This window comes from Puccinia triticina, chromosome 10A, assembly GCF_026914185.1.
Source record: "Puccinia triticina chromosome 10A, complete sequence".
Taxonomy (NCBI): domain Eukaryota; kingdom Fungi; phylum Basidiomycota; class Pucciniomycetes; order Pucciniales; family Pucciniaceae; genus Puccinia; species Puccinia triticina.
In genome coordinates, this window is record NC_070567.1 from 1,993,466 (window position 1) to 2,011,959 (window position 18,494).

The 18,494-nt window shown below is 49.5% G+C and overlaps 3 protein-coding genes across 3 annotated transcripts; all 3 read left to right on the top strand.

Annotated features, from left to right (window-relative positions):
* Positions 1-833: 833 nt before the first annotated feature.
* On the top strand, positions 834-1,195 carry PtA15_10A213 (uncharacterized protein; the record flags this gene model as incomplete). Its single annotated transcript, XM_053160368.1, has 2 exons — positions 834-836; positions 947-1,195. The coding sequence occupies 2 exons, from the start codon at positions 834-836 to the stop codon at positions 1,193-1,195; spliced, it is 252 nt and encodes an 83-aa protein (XP_053024349.1).
* A 9,258-nt stretch (positions 1,196-10,453) lies between these two features.
* Positions 10,454-11,483, top strand: PtA15_10A214 (uncharacterized protein; the record flags this gene model as incomplete). Its single annotated transcript, XM_053160369.1, has 2 exons — positions 10,454-11,392; positions 11,466-11,483. 2 exons carry the CDS (start codon positions 10,454-10,456, stop codon positions 11,481-11,483), a joined length of 957 nt encoding a protein of 318 aa, XP_053024350.1.
* A 470-nt stretch (positions 11,484-11,953) lies between these two features.
* Positions 11,954-16,474, top strand: PtA15_10A215 (uncharacterized protein; the record flags this gene model as incomplete). The annotated part of the gene is made up of 6 exons (XM_053160370.1): positions 11,954-12,415; positions 12,509-12,615; positions 12,710-12,810; positions 13,288-13,736; positions 13,812-16,299; positions 16,401-16,474. 6 exons carry the CDS (start codon positions 11,954-11,956, stop codon positions 16,472-16,474), a joined length of 3,681 nt encoding a protein of 1,226 aa, XP_053024351.1.
* Positions 16,475-18,494: the final 2,020 nt, after the last annotated feature.

An 18,494-nucleotide genomic window follows, 5' to 3' on the forward strand; every position in this document is an offset into this window, starting at 1 on the left:
GCGGGGAGGGGTAGAGCTGATGCTTGGCCCCTCGAGGGCTGGTGCTTGAAGAAGTTTGGGACCGAGCTGATTCTCTGGGTTCAGACGCCAATGCGCACAAACCAGTTTTGATGGGTAGGAAGGCTTACGCTGATGCGCTGCAGCCTTAGCAGACCAGGGTCACTTGGTGGTGAAAAGAAGAGCCCTATTTAAGCAAAATCAGAAAATCCGTGCAGCTGCTGTATCCCGGTCCTCCCACAGAATGGTAACATGGGGTCATCTCCAATGAAGTCATGCCACAATCAGCCCTATGACTACCACCCCCACCCCAAAAGATACATCCAGGTAGTGATCGCAAGTACGCTCATCTGGCCACAGGCGCTACATTTGGCCGCTACATTGGCAAATGCTCACCCAGCCCGGCGTTTTTTCACGCAGGAAGCACACCCACCGCCTTATGCGGAATATCTCTCCTCAAGCGGCCGACTGCCTGTGTTAAGATTCACCATGACAATGTCATGTTGAGATGAACTGGAGCAGCAGACACAAGTGCGGTGAGTGTGTGTTGGAAAGGATTCATTTCAACTGGAACAGGAAAAACAAAACAAAGAGAGAAAAAGAAATGTGTACCTGGAGCAGCAGACACGAGTGCGGTGAGTGTGTGTTGGAAAGGATGAGGAAGGCTTTCCAGATGCTGCTACTCCAGGTTAAGTAGTCAAATGAAGAAAGGCTAAGTGTCACACATACGTGACATGTACAAAATGAAATGAAGATCAAAGCAGACTACAAGATGAGCACTCTCAACATGTCATACCCGCGGATCTCCATACTCAACACTCAGAGCAGCACGTGCTATGGTCCAGATCCTTTGAGATTCTGTGAGCCGCAAATACAGGCCAAGCGAGGAGATTGCCACCGCGCATCTCTCTGTACCCCCTCTGGTGACAGAATCTCTTTCCCCTTATAGACTAAAGACTACGCCAAAGCAAGTTTGAACTATGGCCAGTTTCTCTACAAGACCTCTATCGCGTTCACTAGCGACACCACCGGCAAGGAAACGAACGTCTTGGCAAACGCTGCGGGATACGGAGCTGGAACTGCCAAGCCGCAGGACAACTTCGTGTATATGCTCTCCGGGCGCTTCATCTTGCGCAAGGAGGAGCCTAACCCCACTGTCCACTTTGAACAGGGCATTCACCTCAATATTGGCCCTTAAACCAACTACACAACTGATCTAGCTAACAAAGTTGGTGTCAAGGGGCTCGGGGTGGTCATTCAGTGTGATACCGTTCAAGGCACTGGGTCTAACAAACAGAAGCAAACTGACCTGCATGTTATCATTAGGCATACAGATTACGACTCCATTGTTAGTCGAATGAACCAAATTTAAGTCGCTTGCCACTCACATGTCTCCTTTTTGGCAGCACAAAGACAAGGCGGATGTCAGGCTTGGGTGATGCCAAGAGATTAAAATCTCTTCTAGCTACACCGGCGACGGCTTTAAGTAGCGCGCAGAGGAGCGCTTAAATATAAAAATAATGTGATTATTTTTGGTATAGTATGTTTAACGGAGGGGCCACGAGTGAGTGGGGTATTTAAGTGCCCTCCGAGGTGCTACAGGGCCTGCTGGGCAGGGGTGCTTAGGTGCCTGTACTTCTGGGGCCTGCAAAGCAGGGGTGTTTGAACTATACAGTTCCCAGGAGTATTGGAGATTGCTCCAATAGAGAATAAAGGAAACAAAGGACTCACTTGATGGAGGGAATCCTTAGGAAAAAACAGGGAGTTGGGTCAGGTTTTCAGCGGAGAGCTAGCGGGCAAACAAGTCTTGAGTAGACGGGGTCGAGGCTGGCAGTGCGATGAAGTGGTTGACAATTCTGGGGGGCCTTCACTCGCTCAAAGGCCCACCTTTTATATTGTTCTCTGTCTCCTAGGAGTCAAAGAGTCTGCGACAAACTTCTTTGCTAGTCCCCAAGTCCCTCAGCCTATTGGCTGGGGCTACGCTGATGATCTTGTCTGGTTCTGCGCACAAGATCAAAGCATAGTTCTATTTCTTTTTATTTGTAAGGCACGGTTGTTAGTCAGGGGCCAAGGCTAGATTCTCCGGATCATGTTGGCCCTTGACTTGGGTGCGGCCTCATTGCTATCTTCAGGGTAGGTCTTGGGCTTTTTTATTCACAGGATAGATCAAATTTTGCACACGTTTTTTGGGATACTCGTGATCTATTTATCACGAGTCCATTATAGGAGTCTCAAATAGCCTTATTGGTCTTAATGCGTCTGCAATAACAATTGTGTGTGCTCACCATTTTTGCGAGTCCACACCAATCCTTTGTCACACTTATAGGCTTGGTTCCCCAAGGTCATTACCCAGAGGTTTCTTAAACTATTCGGCTCTAGATCTCCTGGTATTTACCAGGGATCTAGGGCAAAGATTATTTGTCCATTTCTTCTTGCGAAGTCGCGGAGCATGGTATCTTCCAAGCTTCCCGACCTCAATTCTAAGTACTAGATCAAGCACGCGCACAATTTATTATTAGAACCACGCGTGCACAATCTAGGTCCTATTTGTGGCTACCTCGTGGTTTAGCCCACGATTTTTGTAAGTTACATATCTTTTGGGGGGCTAAAGATAGATAGTCTGGTCTCTATTCTTCTTTTCTAAGGCGCCGCGCTCCTGTGCCGGTGCTGTTATGTAATATTAAATTTTTATACAATATTTACTTTTATTTTATCTTTTACCTATGTGGTGCTACCTTGCCGCAGCTTATTTTTATTTACATTAATTTACATAAAAAGGTTAGCGGGGCTCTACTTAATATAGTAGCCCGGCTGACAGCGGGGTTTGAAGTCAAGTACGTTGTGCCTGGCAATTGTCTTCAGGGTAAGACCCATGGTCTTTACCAGCTTGGCTGCGAGCCATTAATCTCTGGTTACATCTGGGGTTACTGAGTTGAACGTAATATGTGGGAAGTTCAGGTATGCCACATCGTTAACCCCCGCAGTTGCCTGAGCAAAAGCTGACCAATTATGTGCATCAAAGGTCTTGAACTTATCTGTCCCATAGAGCACAGTCAGTGCCACACCGTCTTGATCGGGCAGCGCAACACATCATTGCCCCGGCCCCCGGCTTGGTTGCGCTCAGTGAAATCCAGTCGCCCACTCCGTCAACAAGCAACAAACCATCGACAAACCTTCCCAAACGCCATGAGGCATCCAACAGTTCGACTCCTATAAGTCAACCCCGCTTCTCTCCTGTCCCGCCAGCCCGGCCCTCTGCAAGAGAAGATGGTGAATTACCTCAGTCTTCTCACAACAATGGCAATGACCATTTTGTCGTCACCTCCCCTAAAAAGTGTACTCCAGCTGAGATCATAAATCACGCCCGCAAGCAAATGAAGGTCTCCCAGCACTAGCAACACTCATCCAGATTCACCTTCCTGTGAACCACATTGCTCCCGTGTCAGATCATACACTCACTCAAAGTTGAGGCTACTATGATGACTTCACCCATTGGATCCCAGTCAAAAACAAGGACCGATCCGCACCAGATAACATAGCTTCATGTGCCAAAAAGGGAGGGTCCATAACATGTTTAGAGTCAGCACAGTATACATGGGGGTTTGATTCTGACTCTTTTCTTTACGGATAAGGTTCAACACTAATGTGGATCCAAACATTAATGTACAGAAAAGCTTCTTTAAGCTGTGTTTCCAGGCGCGGCTTAAGGGGCTCTTTAATGCCACATTGGCTGATTGAGGACTCACCTGTACTGTTGGATTTTGAGAAATCCAACAGTACAACACCTGTTAATGTCACAGCGGTGGATTGAGGACTCACCAACACAGTCACATTTGTTGTACTGTTGGATTTTGCAAAATCCGACAGTACCTGACTGAGACTGCTGTCTCCAACCATGTTACCACTACCGTTTACCCCGATCTCCACCTTCCGCACTATTGCAATTGAGCTGCCACCGTCAAGTATTACGGCTCACATCTGATTTTGGCGCCGCTCCAGCGGGATGTTCTGGGCATCAACGAGGTTTGCTCCCGGCGCCTGCCGGGGAGGTTTGTCGAGTTCCTCTCAATTGACACCATGTCCACGGAGATGGATGGGATCAACAAGGAGGATGGAGTGACGGAAGAAGTCCTTCACACCTTTTTAATCCCCGGCCTGCCAGAAGCTACCCTCCGACTTAAGGTAGGCATGCCCATAATCCTACTTCGCAACCTCGACCTGGCCGCGGGGTTGCCAAATGGTACCAGGCTTTTGACAGACAACATTGCCCCCAATGGGCTCAGGTGCACCATACTTACCGGATCGCGGGTTGGCTCTACGTGCACCATCCCCAACTTTAAGCTAATGCCTCTCATGCCGTATTGTTCAGCCGGTTCCAATTTCCGGTCTCAATGGCGTTTGCGCTCACAATCAACAAGTCACAGGGACAATCACTTGCAAAGGTTGTGGTGTACCTCCCACACCCCGTTTTCAGCCACGGCCAACTGTATGTCACCCTCTCGCGGGTAACGTCCGTCGCAGGCCTCTTGATAGGAATTGTTGCCCAGCCAACACGGCCGCATTCCACGATGAATGTAGTAAACCTCGACGTCATCAGGAGGTGCGCCAAGGAGCCTCACACCTAGCCAGCACAAGCGTGAGTCCAGCAGGATTTTTTCCATTGTCTATGATATTTTGCACATGTATATATACAACAACTAACTCAAATGCTACGTTATACAATGTATTTCCTGGGTCACAGGATCACCCTGAAGCTGAAACAGCCCCAGTTTCTCTCATCCATAAGCCCTCCACCTTTCCTATCACTGATTGCGCGGCGTTTGCGCCGCGTTTTCCCCTAGTACAAATTTACTCTTGCTGTTTCTTCAAGAACCTGGCCCCTTGGGGCCGCAAGTTGGGTCGCGGCGAAGCCGCGTTTGGCGGCGGAGCCGCCCACTCAGTAGGAGCAGGAATTTTGCGGCGAAGCCGCCCACTCCGTTGGAGCAGCAATTTTGCGGCGAAGCCGCGGGGCGGGGTAGAGCTGATGCTCGGCCCCTCGAGGGCTGGTGCTCGAAGAAGTTTGGGGCTGAGCTGATGCTCTGGGTTCAGACGCCAATGCGCACAAACAAATTTTGATGGCTAGGAAGGCTTACGCTGATGCGCTGAATCCTTAGCAGACCAGGGGCATTTTGTGGTGAAAAGAAGAGCCCTATTTAAGCTAATCAGAAAGTCCTCGCAGCTACTGTATCCCGGTCCTCCCACAGAATTGTAACATGGGGTCATCTCCGATGAAGTCATGCCACGATCAGCCCCAGGACTTCCAATCTGGGTAGTGACCGCGAGTCCGCTCATTTGCTCGCACTTAGTCACGGGCTGCCGATCCCAGCCCGGCGCTTTTCCCCAAAGGAAACACATGCACCACCTTATGCGGAATATCATTCACGAAGCGTCTGACACCACGTAGTTTCAACTGTCCCTGGCCAGAGAGCCGGGATGAGCCCATACATTATAGACACAGCCAAGCAACCGAGCATGATTCTTCACCGGCGTGCCGGTGCATACAACGCAGCTTAGCAGATAAAATCCTGCTTGGCAAGCAGGTGCTGGGTAGCTACTCTCTGGAAAGGTGTCCTCAACGGCGAGAACATTGCCAAGGAGGAGGCTGCTCCGGCAAGCAGGTCTTTTCACTGCTTGCTGGGGAGGAATCTTTGTTGGAATCATCCCTGGCAAGCGGATCCCCACTCGCCCGGGAGGATTCCTCCTGTCCGAGGACCTTGCACCTGCTTGCTGAGAAATCTTCCTCAACAAGCAGGTACAAGTCATTGGGGGAATGGAAGAAAATCCATCCCGCCAAGTACAAAGGTGTACCTGTTTGGAAAGCCCCCCCGGAAAGCAGTTACCATTTTTAACTGCTTGGAGGAATCTTCCTTGGAATTGTGCCCAGCAGAACAATCCCCAAGTAATATTTACATGTAACCGCTTGCCCAAGATGATTCCCAGACCTTGGCAAGCAGGTGTAATTTTTATGCCCAAGAGGAAGCCTTCCGGGCAAGCAGGCAAATCCATCACAAGGTCCTGCAACATTCCACGTCAAAGGTATCAACAGGTTTGAAGCAAGGAAAAGACACACAAAAATGATGGGCCCGGTATATTTTCCCACTGTCAATAAAGGCCAGAAATATTACCTTTGTCTGCTACTGTTACACTGACAAGGTATCACTAGCTTCAAAGACATGGACACAATCAACGGAGGGACCTATGACACTTACTGGAAAACAGCAGAGGTCCTCAGACTTGCATTGCTGCCAATGCTGGCACAAAACCGCAGGCTGGCAGACAGGCAAAGCCCTACTTCATTTTTTCTGCATCCTACTTATCCACAGCCCACTCTCAAACCCTCAAGAATTTTTCAACCACATTGCTGTTGAGCTCTTGGATGACCTGCCGCACCAACTCCAAACGGTCTACCGGGTTGAAAACCCCTCAGATCAACTTCACATCTTGCTCTGCTACTACCTACTAGCAAGGAAGCCTCAGAAGAGTGGAAAAGCTCTTGCCGGTGTTGGACTCCATACCCCCGCCGCTGGGGAGGGGGACTTATTGAAAGCACTATGCATGAAGAAGATCTCTGGTAAGCGGAGTGTGCGGACCTATTCCAAAAAATGTGCCAAACCGTGAACCATAAAAAACAGATCATTGTTGACTTAGCTGTGCATTTGGCGGAAGCAAATTCTGACAGCATGCTATATGTGGATGAGCCCGGTGGGTGTGGCAAAACCTACACAATGAATACTATTATCCATTCCCTGAGAGCCATGCGCATCCCCGCAGTAGTGGTTTCATCCTCAGATGCTGCTTCTCTCATGTCAGTCAATGGCTCCACTGTCCACTCCCAGCTCAAATTTCCAATAGTAATCTACTCAACCAGCACCTTCATGTTTGCCCTTTGATCTCAATGCGCTGAGGTATTGAAAGAGGCAGGTGTGATCACATGAGACAAGGTTTCAATGCAACACTGACATGCTGTTGACGTGGTTGCAGAGACCGCTTTCTTCAAGATCTTACGCAAGATGGTCAACCTTTTGGTGGCAAGTTAGTCATATTTGGGAGGGGGGGATTTCCAACAGACACTCTTTGTTGTGCGCAACGGGACTATCTTTGACCTGGAGGCAGCCTTCATGATCACCTCATCTCTATGGGCCCATGTTATCAAGTTCTCTTTGACCAAGAACTTGAGGCTGAGTGGTGGTTCAGACTCTGCACTGAAAGAGCTGAATGCTTCATTCTACCGCTGGCTACTGACCATTGGAAACAGTACCAGGCAGCACAAATATCATACCCCCCAGACACTTGAATTTGGAGACGTATATGCAAGCCTGACTGAGACAGCTGTTCTCAATCATTTTATAACCACCGTGTACCCCAGTTCACCTCTGCACTCCTGAGATTGAGCCACCAACATCAAATACTATGGCTCACGTGTGATTTTGGTGTTGCTTAGAGATTGCCAAGTGGACCCGGGTACCCGCCGCGTGTCCGGGTACCCGCGGTGTTTTTTGTGATATTCAGACACCCGTACCCGTACACGGCACCCGCGGGCGGGTACCGGCGGTACTTTTTGCGGGTACCGCGGGTACTTCTGCTTTTTTTTATCCAACACCCTCACTCGATGACAGCTACAGACTGTTCATCGGGAGTGATGGTTCCTCCCGATGACCGGGCTCTGTCCCAGTCATCGGGAGGGTTGTTTCCTCTCGATGACCGGGGCAGATCCTGGTCATCAGGAGTGATGGTTCCTCTCGATGACCGGGATAGACCCCGCTCATCGAGAGGCTTGTTTCCTCTCGATGACCGGGATAGATCCCGCTCATCGAGAGGCTTGTTTCCTCTTGATGACCGGGGTCTGTCCCAGTCATTGAGAGGAAACAACCCTCTCGATGAGCGGGTTCTTTCCCGGTCATCGAGAGGGTTGGTTCCTCACGATGACCGGGTTCTGTCACGGTCATCGAGAGGGTTGTTTCCTCTCGATGACCGGGTCCTGTCCCGGTCATCAAGAGTGTTGTTTTCTCTCGATGACCGGGTTCTGTCCCCGTCATCGAGAGGGTTGTTTCCTCTCGATGACCGGGATCTGTCCCGGTCATCGAGAGGGCTAATTCCCCTTGATGACCGAGATCTGTCCGGGTCACCTAGAGGGTTCAATTCCTCTCAATGACCGGGGTCTGTCCCGGTCATCGAGGGGATTGATTCCTCCCGATGACCAGGATCTGTCCCGGTCATCGAGGGAAAACAACCCTCCCGATGACCAGGACAGATCCCGGTCATCGGGAGGGCTGATTCTTCTTGATGCGGTCATCGAGAGGGCTGTACTATTCCTCTCGATGTCATCGAGAGGGCTGATTCCCCTTGATGACCAGAATCTGTCCCGGTCATCTCGAGGAATCAACCCCCTCGGTGACCGTAAAAGCGGGTACCCGGGTGCCATGAAGACCCGCCTGGCGCGGGTATTTTTGGCGGGTATCCGGGTACCTTGTTGTCAAACTCATGTCAGAAACAGCAAAAAGAAAACAAAAACAAAAAAAAAATTATAATGTGTAAAATCTATACAATCTCTTGGTTACGCTTTAGCTCACAAATGTGTAAAATCTATACAATCTCTTGGTTACGCTTTAGCTCACAAAACGGATCATGATGTGTTATTGAACAGTTGTTTTTATCTATGTTGTGTTACGATTGTTAGAATGTTCTTTCATCAAAATACTCTCATTTTCCTTATAAAAAACGATGATTCAATCTTGTTTCTATTTTCCTTAAGAGACTTATTTTGTTATTTTACGTTATCTTCTCAAAAATCTTGAAAATCAAAAATAGTATTTTAGTTTCGTCTCAAAAAGCCATAACAGTGTGGCAGGTTCTTTACACTTGTGCTTTTTTGCCAGAAATCCCGCACCCGGACCCGTACACGGCACCCGCGGGCGGGTACCCGACACTAGGTCGCGGGTACCCGCGCACGGGTGCCAGGTACCCGCCCGCGGGTCCTGACGGCGATCTTTAGTGTTGCTCAACCATCAATGATGTTTGTTCCCGGTGCCTGCCCGGGAGATTTGTTGAATTCCTCGCAATTGACACCATGGCCACCAATATGAATGGGATCAATGAAGAGGAAGCAGTGACAGAAGAAGTCCCCCACATCACCAGGAAAAAACAATGATCACTTGCCTACAAGTGACATGAAATAGTAAAAAGGCCCCTTTGCACTTTGCTGTGTCACCTGCAGACAAGTGATCATTAATTTTTCCTGGTGTATGTTCTTGATCCCCAGCCTGCCAGAATCAACCCTCCAAATCAAGTTTGCCATACTCATAATCCTGCTCCACAACCTTGACCTGGGAGCGGGACCAGACTATTGATAGATGAGATTGCCCCCGGTGGGTTCAAGTGCAGCATACTTACCAGATTGCATGTCAGCTCTATGTGCACCATCCCCAAGATCAAACTTATCCACGAAGCTAATGCCTCTAATGGTGTATTGTTCAGTTGGTTCCAATTCCTGGTTGCAATAGCATTTGCGCTCACAATCAACAAGTCCCAGGGCCAATCACTTGCGCAAAGGTCATGGTGTACCTCCCATACTCTGTTTTCAGCCATGGCCAACTGTACGTTTCCCTCTCCCAGGTAACATCCATCACGGCTCTCTCAATAGGGATTGTCACACAGCCAACACAGCCCAATTCCAAAATCAATGTTTTTAACCTTGACGTGATCAGGAGGTGCACAACTCACCAGCACAAGCTTGAGTGAACCAGAGATCAGGATTCTTTGCACATGTATATACAATATGGGCCTTCAATGCTATGTTATACAATTTATTTCTTCGGGGGCCCAAGGATCATCCTGGAGCCAAATTGACCCCAGTTGCTCTCATCCATACCCTTACCCCTTTTCCTATCACTGATCGCGCGGCGTTTGCGCCGCGTTTTCCCCTAGTACATGCATTGTATCAGTTTCACCGTTGGTACCATTGTGCTTATTTGACACCATTGCAATCCGCGGAAGACAGCCCAGTTGCCTCAGTCTGGAAAAACGGCTCCCCCCGATTTTTATTGCCTCGGATTCTGCGTCCGATTTCAGCCGCCCTTGGAACCGACCGATCTTTCTCGGGTAAAGTTATCCGACGGATATGATAGATTTGACAGACTGTCGGTATACAACAAGCGGTGATCTTAAAGAGCTACCTGACAACCATCAGCTACGGCTTGTATGATTTGCAGTCTGGGTCGTGTCCATCCGATGGAAATTGCTGCGACTAGACGTTTGAGATGAAGCTGTCGGTGCAAAATAATATATAAGGAGACCCATGTCGCCCCTTCTTTGCCACCTCATCCTACCAATCGTTCATCAGCTCACACAGACATTCAGTCCCTCCCGCTACCAAACCCAAACACAAACTCACTCTCTTTGAAAAAGACAGCCTTTCGACATGCGTTCCTTCCTCGTTGTTGCCATCTCTCTTGCTGTCCTTCAGAGCTTCTCCGCCCACCCCCTCCTTGAGAAGAGGGCCGAAACCCAAGGAACGGGCAAAGGAGACAGTGACTCGCGCTCCGTCAACTGCGGCAACCAAGGTAACTCCCTGTTGAACCTCAACGTAGCAACGATAATCAACTGTCACCAAGGGGGTTCCGGCGGAGGCGGCAACATTGTTCCAGGAGGGGGCGGCGGAGGCGGCAACATTGTTCCAGGAGGTGGAGGCGGAGGCGGCAACTTTGTTCCGGGGGGTCGCGGCGGAGGCGGCAACTTTGTTCCAGGCGGTCGCGGCGGAGGCGGTGACTTCTTCCCTGACGGGCGCGACGGAGGCCGGATCATCCCAGGCGGCAACGGCGGCCAAATCTTCCCCGATGGCCGCGGTGGATTCGGTCCTGGAGGAAGAACCGTCTTGCCCGACCCTCAAAGCCGCGGCTTCCCGAACATCCAGCCTGACAACTTGTTTCCCGGCGGATCGGGCGGTGTCCTACCCGCAGGACCTCCCGACTTCACCCCAGGCGGACTCGACGGCTTTCCTGGTCGAGGCACCGGATTTGATGGCTCCAATGGCGCCAACGGCGGTGGATTCGGAACGCTCAACGGCGGGTCGTTCGATGCATCCACCGGCGGAAGCTTCAGCGCAACCAACGGCGGATCATTCGGTGCAGCCAATGGTGGAGCATTCGGCGCAACCAATCTCGACAGTTTCGGTGCAGCTAATGGCGCAAGTTTCGGTGCAGCTGATGTCGGAAACTTCGCTGGCGCCAACGGCGGAAACTTCGGAATCGGTGGAGCCAATGGCGGAAGCTTCGCACTTTCTTCATCCTCTTCCCAACAACAACAACAAAGCTCCCAGGATTACTCGGCGACCCTTCTAGCCAAGAACAAGGACAACGATGTATGTTCCTCACTGCTCTCCTCTGCCGTTCATCTTCACATTGTGCTCACTTTGATTCGTCCCTATTCTCCAGAAGAGCAGCAAAGCTTAGAGAAACTCTTTCAGCTTCCTCCATTGTCATCGGTCTTCACCCGCATTCCACACGTTGTTCTTTCCTCCCTTCTTTTCCATTCCCCACACTCGTTATCCTTCTCTGAACTCATCATCCCTCTTCCCGTCTTTAATTGTAATCAGTTGCATTTGTCTTTGTAGCATTTTGTCATCACTGTTAAAAACCGCAATAATACCATTCGATCCCTTGAGTTTTTGCCTCCATCATGTGAGGGTTCCGCATCGCTGAACTGAGTCAGATCGAAAGTTTGGTCTCCTCTGACCGTGTTGAAGCCAATCCTAATTCTACAATCCACGCTACAATCAGCCCATGATTACTGCCAGCCTGGTTCTCTTCTTGTTCTTCGAATAGCCTGTCGGTTGAAGCAAAGTTGGCCCGCGTGCGCCGGAGTCTGCAGCGTGACCAGGCGTGACCCCCGACACAAGCATGGTGGCCCCAATCTTAAACATATGGAGTCAACCCGACTGGCTCGAGCCTGCAATATACAGCACAGCACTCCAGCCACCAACCACAACCACCACACCTTCAACTCAAAAAACAAAGAGAACACAACCACTCGACACACAGCCAACGCGACACCCACCACCAAACAAATCGAGCTGGAAGAACACCCTGGTCAATTGGAAAGCCCGCCTAACTCAGATCTCATGACTCGCAGCAGCCGGATACGTAAACCATCCCAGAAGGCCAGGGAGATAGCGGAAGCGGCCCTCCTACTCTCATCCAAGACAACACCCTCCTCATCTGGCGATCAGTCCAAGAACTCATCCAAGTCAGCTCGTCGATCAAACCAATCGTCGGCCAGGAATCAGTCATCATCCGTCAGGGCGAAGGTCAAGATCGGACGGAAGAAGGGACGGGCGACGATCAACTCGAACGGAGACGTGGAGGTCGAGGAAGAGGCTGCAAAAGTCGGCAAACGGAACCCACGAACCAGCACGAAAAAAAGGCCTCAACAACAAGAAGACGAGGACGATGATGATGACGATGATCAAGCCACACAGCATTCAAACGATACCGAAACCGAGGAGAATCCAGATAAACTCTATTGTATCTGTCTCGGCCACGATGATCATACACCCATGATTCAATGCGAGGGCTGTGACAATTGGTCCGTCCCAATCAGATCCTACTTCGCCTAACTGTCCTGTAGACGCCACCTTTAACTGACATAAACAATCCTTTATCCGCTTAATCTATTTCAGGTTTCACTTCTCTTGCATCAACTTGGATGCCACAGAGGCCCAAGAGATCGAAGCATTTTATTGCCAGGTTTGTAACGCAACCGGAGATGGGATCACTCGTAGTAAGTCCGTCTAATCCACCATTTTTTTGTATCTTTATCTCCGTTCTATCCCACCAGGGTTTTCCCTGTAACATCTTGCCTGAAAGACACGTTTTATTTGCAATTTGCCGTCATCCATTGAGCTCACTTCTTGGAAGATTCAAATGTTTGGCAAGGTGATAATAATCATCTCAGGGTTTATGCCTCTATCTTGACCCTTCCCATGAGTGCTTTCATCTGGCATTTGTTTTCATTTCCTTCACGCTAGATGGGCTATTGAAAGACTACCCGCGTACCTAAAAAAAAGGCTGTGGTAGATCTTGTAGCAGTGGTCTATTCGCTGTCACGAGCCCCTTGGGGCTCTTGCTTGGATTTGCATGCCCACCAAGGAACAGTTTAACTATCCATAGGGGTCTACTCACTCTGCAGCATTGAGCCCAGCTGCCCCGATTGTTTAAATACTGACCCGATTATTGTAAACTCGCATGACTTCCTCAGAAATCGGCGAAGAAGATCCGACCGCACCGCCTGAGCAACCTTCCAGCATCCCCCTGACATCCAACACTTCTAATCAGACTTCGGAAAACCTTCCTGATGCGACCGACAAGTGTGAAGACAACACTCCGGGGGACTGTAGTGTTGAGAAGGTCCCTCGTCTTGCAAGCCCTGATCCTGATCCAGAACCTGCCGGACTTGAACCAGAAGAAACTCCCCCCGTACCTGCCTCAGGCGAAGTCGTCGAGAAGATCCTTTGCGATTCCAACAACGACAGTCAACCTGCCGATCCGATTCGACCATCGGTTGGTAGCACCACACAGCCCTCACAGTCTACTAAAACAACTCGTCGAAAACAGAGACTCGCTGAAGGTTTGAGCAGCGGAGGAGAAACTTCTGATGAAGATTTCACGGGCGAAGAGTCTCTACGCAAGGTTGACAGGAAGCGCAAGGTAAGCCAAATTGATGCGCTTGGATTGCGAAGTGCTTGATAAATGACGTTGCCACCAATGGTGGTATTACCACAGACTCCTACCAGCATAGATTCTCGTCCTTTGACCCAACCTCGAATCTCAACTGGTACCCCCTCCAGCACGACCCCCTCGACACCAACCACACCTGTGTCGGGTGTTGAAAAAACCCGAAAGGCATGCACCGAGCAATTTTACAAACTATTCGAGCCTGTCTTCTCCAAAAACGTGAAGCAGGACGAGGACGCTGCAATGCGATTTTCCGAAGCCGTCGAATCGGAACTGTACGAAAGTTTCGGCGAGCTTGATGCCAGAAACCAAAAAGCGCCTCGACGGCAGTACATGACCAAACTGAGGTCTTTGCTGTTCAATCTTAAAAACAATCCCACTTTTCTCAACAGCTTGAGCTCCTTGGAGCTCTCCCCCAAGTTGATTGTTTTCATGTCCAACGAGGACTTACAAACTCCGGAGCAAAAAGCGTTAGCTGAGCAGGTTCGTCAACGCTCCTTGCACGACAGTGTCAAAACTCTGGAGCCCATCCTTGAACCTATCACCTCACCGGCCCAGACAGATGAGCCTTTCATCGGGAGCTTTCCCCCGCCAAAAGCTGCTGAAACTCGTTTAGCTGTAGATCAGCCTGCCACCCCCATAGATCATAAACCTATCGAGTTGGATCAAAGCCAGCAGAATCCTCCGAGTTCGTCAGTCCCTCCACCCGCTCAGGTGCCTATTTCTCAACCTCAGGATCAACCCCCGCAAGCAGAGCCAGAGCCACCCGTCGTCAGCCAGCCAGGAGCGAATGCAGATCTAGACAGACCAGTTGAGGAATCCCAATCGTCACCCTCTGCTCCCTCTCAGCCGGAGAAGTCCGCGACAAAATGCTTGACTCCCAACTTGCTCAGCTCATTCGACTTGGAGAAAGTATTCGCAGCGATCAGATCTGTACCGCCTCCCCAAACTGCTTCGGGCACTCAAAGCACAGCAAAGTCGCAAACGGCTGAAGGTGAGGTCCAAAAAGAAGCCAAGGACGGTGACTCGGATGATGGTATGGACCTGGAAAATACTCCAGAACGCGAGTTGCCGGTTGGAGATGGTTCAGGAACGGTCAAAGCCGACGCTGAGGAGAAAAACTTGCCGGATGATTATGATCCGTTTGTTGTAGCCAATGGAGTCGATGCAGATTTAGAGGCGATTCTCCATGGCGATCAAGCATCAGGATCTCAGATTCGACCGAACGGAGGGCCCCCACCGATCAAGGAACCCGAAACCCAGCCAGCTGGTTCTGCTCAGACCCAGCCAAGTGTCTGGACGGGTAATGTGATGACTGTAGACGCTGGTGGATTTGCAGCTTGTGCTATCCAGGTTGGCGGACGACCGCTAAGTCCGGATGGAGTCACATGGAGTAAATTAATACCAACTGACACGATGGCTGTCGTTGGTAGACTGCCAGTAAAAGACTCCACGAACTATCTTGTACAAAGCCACTTTGCGCCTTCTCGAGAAGTAGTCCTGTTGGAATTGAAGCCCAATCTGAATGGACCGCCTGAGCTCCCCAATCCGGAACGGGTCCTTCAACACCAGCAAAACTTGATAGAGTTCTTTACGAAAAAGGGCAGGCATGCGGTTGTAGCGGTCAATGACAAGGTGAAGCAAGCCGTACGGGATATCTATCTAGTGCCCGTCTTGAGGCAAGACCCTCTACCTGAATTTGTCCAGCTCCTAGACGACGTGAGTATTCCCGAGTCTACACCCAGAGCTCGGGATATGATGCTTGCAGTGATGGTCTTGTCCAAAGGTGCAATCCCTTCTGTCTGGAAGCCGCCATCTAACATTGTGGATCCCTCGACGAGCTCTGTGTCCGCACCAACTCCTCAGGCTCAGATCGCTCCGCCGCCAACCAGTTCGACGCAAAACATGGTCGGAGCAGCGCAGCTGTTGTCTTCGGCACCCAATCATGGCCGGTCGCCTATACCAGTCACTTCATCATATTCTTTACCCGCTCGGCAAAATCCCACTTCCTCTGCGCCGATCGATCCGATTCCCCTACTCCAATCACTTAGCTCTAAGATATCATCAGTCTCATCCCAGCTCGCATTCCCGTTGCTCTCGCAATTGCCTCCGGCTGCCCCGACAAATGCTGGGCCACCACCGGGCTTTGTGCCTTATGTTCAACCTCAACAACCCTCATTACCATCTGTTCCGTCATCATCATCTGTCCCTTCGCTCAATGGTCTCGACTTATCGAAGGTGGACGTGAGTGCACTCCAGGCGCTCCTCTCGCAGCAACAAGCGTTCAAGCCAATCGTCAACCACACCCAGCAGCCGGCCCCGATCCAGTCGGTCCAGCCCACCGCTCCGCCGCCCTCCTCCGCGATGAACCAGATGATGCCCCAACCAAACCTGGGCTCCGAGCCGCGCCCCAACACCGGTCGCCATCCGGGCTTACCTGCGCCGCCCCGGCCCGCCAACCTCCCTCTGAACCCTCACTTCGCACACCAAACGGCCGCCCCCTCTATCTCTGACCCTTCCTCGCTCTCACCCGCCCGTCATCCGCACCATTACCCCCAGCAGCAGCAGCAACAACAACATCAGCAACAACAGCCTGGTGGTTGGCCGTCCGCTGACCCTCCTAAACGAGCCAACGAGCCCTTCATCCATCCTTCGAGAGAGAAGCAACACCGCAAAGGACTGATGCGGATGGGCGAAGTGATCAGATCTAGTCTCCCTGCTCCGCATGACCCGCGCAGACGATCCTCCTCCTCCTCGTCTTCCCACCACAACCCCCACCACCATCCAATCCCTCCTACCTCACCTCCTTCCTTCCTCAATCACAATCATCATTCGACTGGTAGGCCTAAACGCACCTCGCAGGAGTTCGTCGCGCCGCCTAGGGACGGCGGTTGGGCTGGTAGAGGCAGAGGTAGAAAAATGGCTTGAATTTCTTTTGGGTTTTCTCTGGTTGTCTCGTCTCTTTCTTTCTGTCTTTGATTAATCTTCTTACCTACAATATGGCTCCGAATATATCTCTTTCTCTCCAACTCTCACCTCTATACTCTTTCTTGTCCTTGGGCTCTGCTTCTGTTTTTTTCGTGTTGCTCCTTTTTAATACACACATATATTCTTGGTTCCTTTCTCCTCCTTTTTTGTTCTGATGGTTTTCAACCGAGCTATTCTTTGAGAGAAGAGCAGAGTGAGAGATGCTTGCTAAAAAAACACATGGGTTCCTTTTTTGTTGAGTTTGATTCAAGGTTGCTTGCTTTTTTTTTTCTGCCTTTCTTTGGTTTGGACAAGTGTGGCTTCATAATTCCAATACAAAAACTGCCACCAGGGAGGAAAGTGGTGCACTCTCTAGAGAGTGCCAGGCTGTAATTTCATGCAACATGTGGTCTGATGGGAAAGTTGAACTATTTGCAAACTTTCTTCCCAATACAAGGGTAACTGTAGCTCAAGTTGTTGTGGAATGATTGGTCACTCAATGCCAACACATGAAGATCTCTCTGATGGAGTTTTGTGTTTGATTCATCATGATCACAAACGTGGAAGTGAGCTGCAATGCACACAAGTGTTGTGAAGAATGTAGCTATCCTGATGCTTGAATATATCCTTAGCCAAGTAACAGGGAATAATATGCATTGCAGATTTTCTTTGTTCAAAACATATATGTATAACATCACAGCATGAAACCTACTTGCAAAATGTAGAAACGCCAGAGGATCAGCAAACTGGTGGATGAATCCTTGGAGCATATTTCTGCCATGCCAATTTCCATAATAAACTGGGAGAAAAATGGTTTGACATCAAGTTTATATTCTTCAAGTATCAAACAGTTTAAAAGCTAGGAAACCTGTGTGACATGCAATTTTACTCCCAGCAATATAAAATGTGAAAATACTGGAGTCAGTTTTCCCTACCATTTTCACAAAGGGATGAGCCACACAACAATGATGAAGTTTGAAGTGTGAACAGCTGTTCATTTGGGAATGTTTTCAAAAATTGAAGTTTTTGTGATTGCCAAGGAGAATTCAAGTGTGGACAGTTTTCTTTTTTTTTAAAAAAAAAAAACTGGTTCATAAAGGCCTTGAAAGTTTTTTTTTAAAAAAAGAAATCTATTGTGAACCCCAGTATTGCATTTGCTTGGCTATATAATTTGAGTACAGAAAATACAGGTCACCACAGGGGATGGGTCAGACTTGTGTTGGTCTGACCCATGCAACCAGGGTGTCAAGCAAACCTGCCAAAATGTTGTGTTGGCATAAGACTCTGGTTGGTGATGAAATGTGAGCTGGAGGTAAGAGAAGCAGGATGAAGATTGGCTTAGCAAATAGCAGACAAAAAGTCTGAAAATTCCCAGATAACTCACTCTCAGGGGCTCAAGTGCCTAAGCAGGGAGATTTGAGGTGGGGCTAAAGTGCCAAATCAAGGATTCAGTATGGTCAGGACTGATGGGCTGAATGCCTTGGAGTCCTACTAGCATATATAGACTACATTTATGGTGTTCAAAGTTGGTTTGCATAATTTTATGCATGCATAAATCATAAAATCATAAAAATATTTTGGCAATGAAATTCTGTATTACATAATCAGACAGTCATATCCCCTGCAAAAAAGATTTTATGATTTTATGATTTATGCATGCATAAAGTTATGCAAACCAACTTTGAACACCATAATTGTACACATAGATCCATTTGTGGGTGCAATTAAGGTGTTCAAAGTTGAAATCATGAAATTTTCATTACA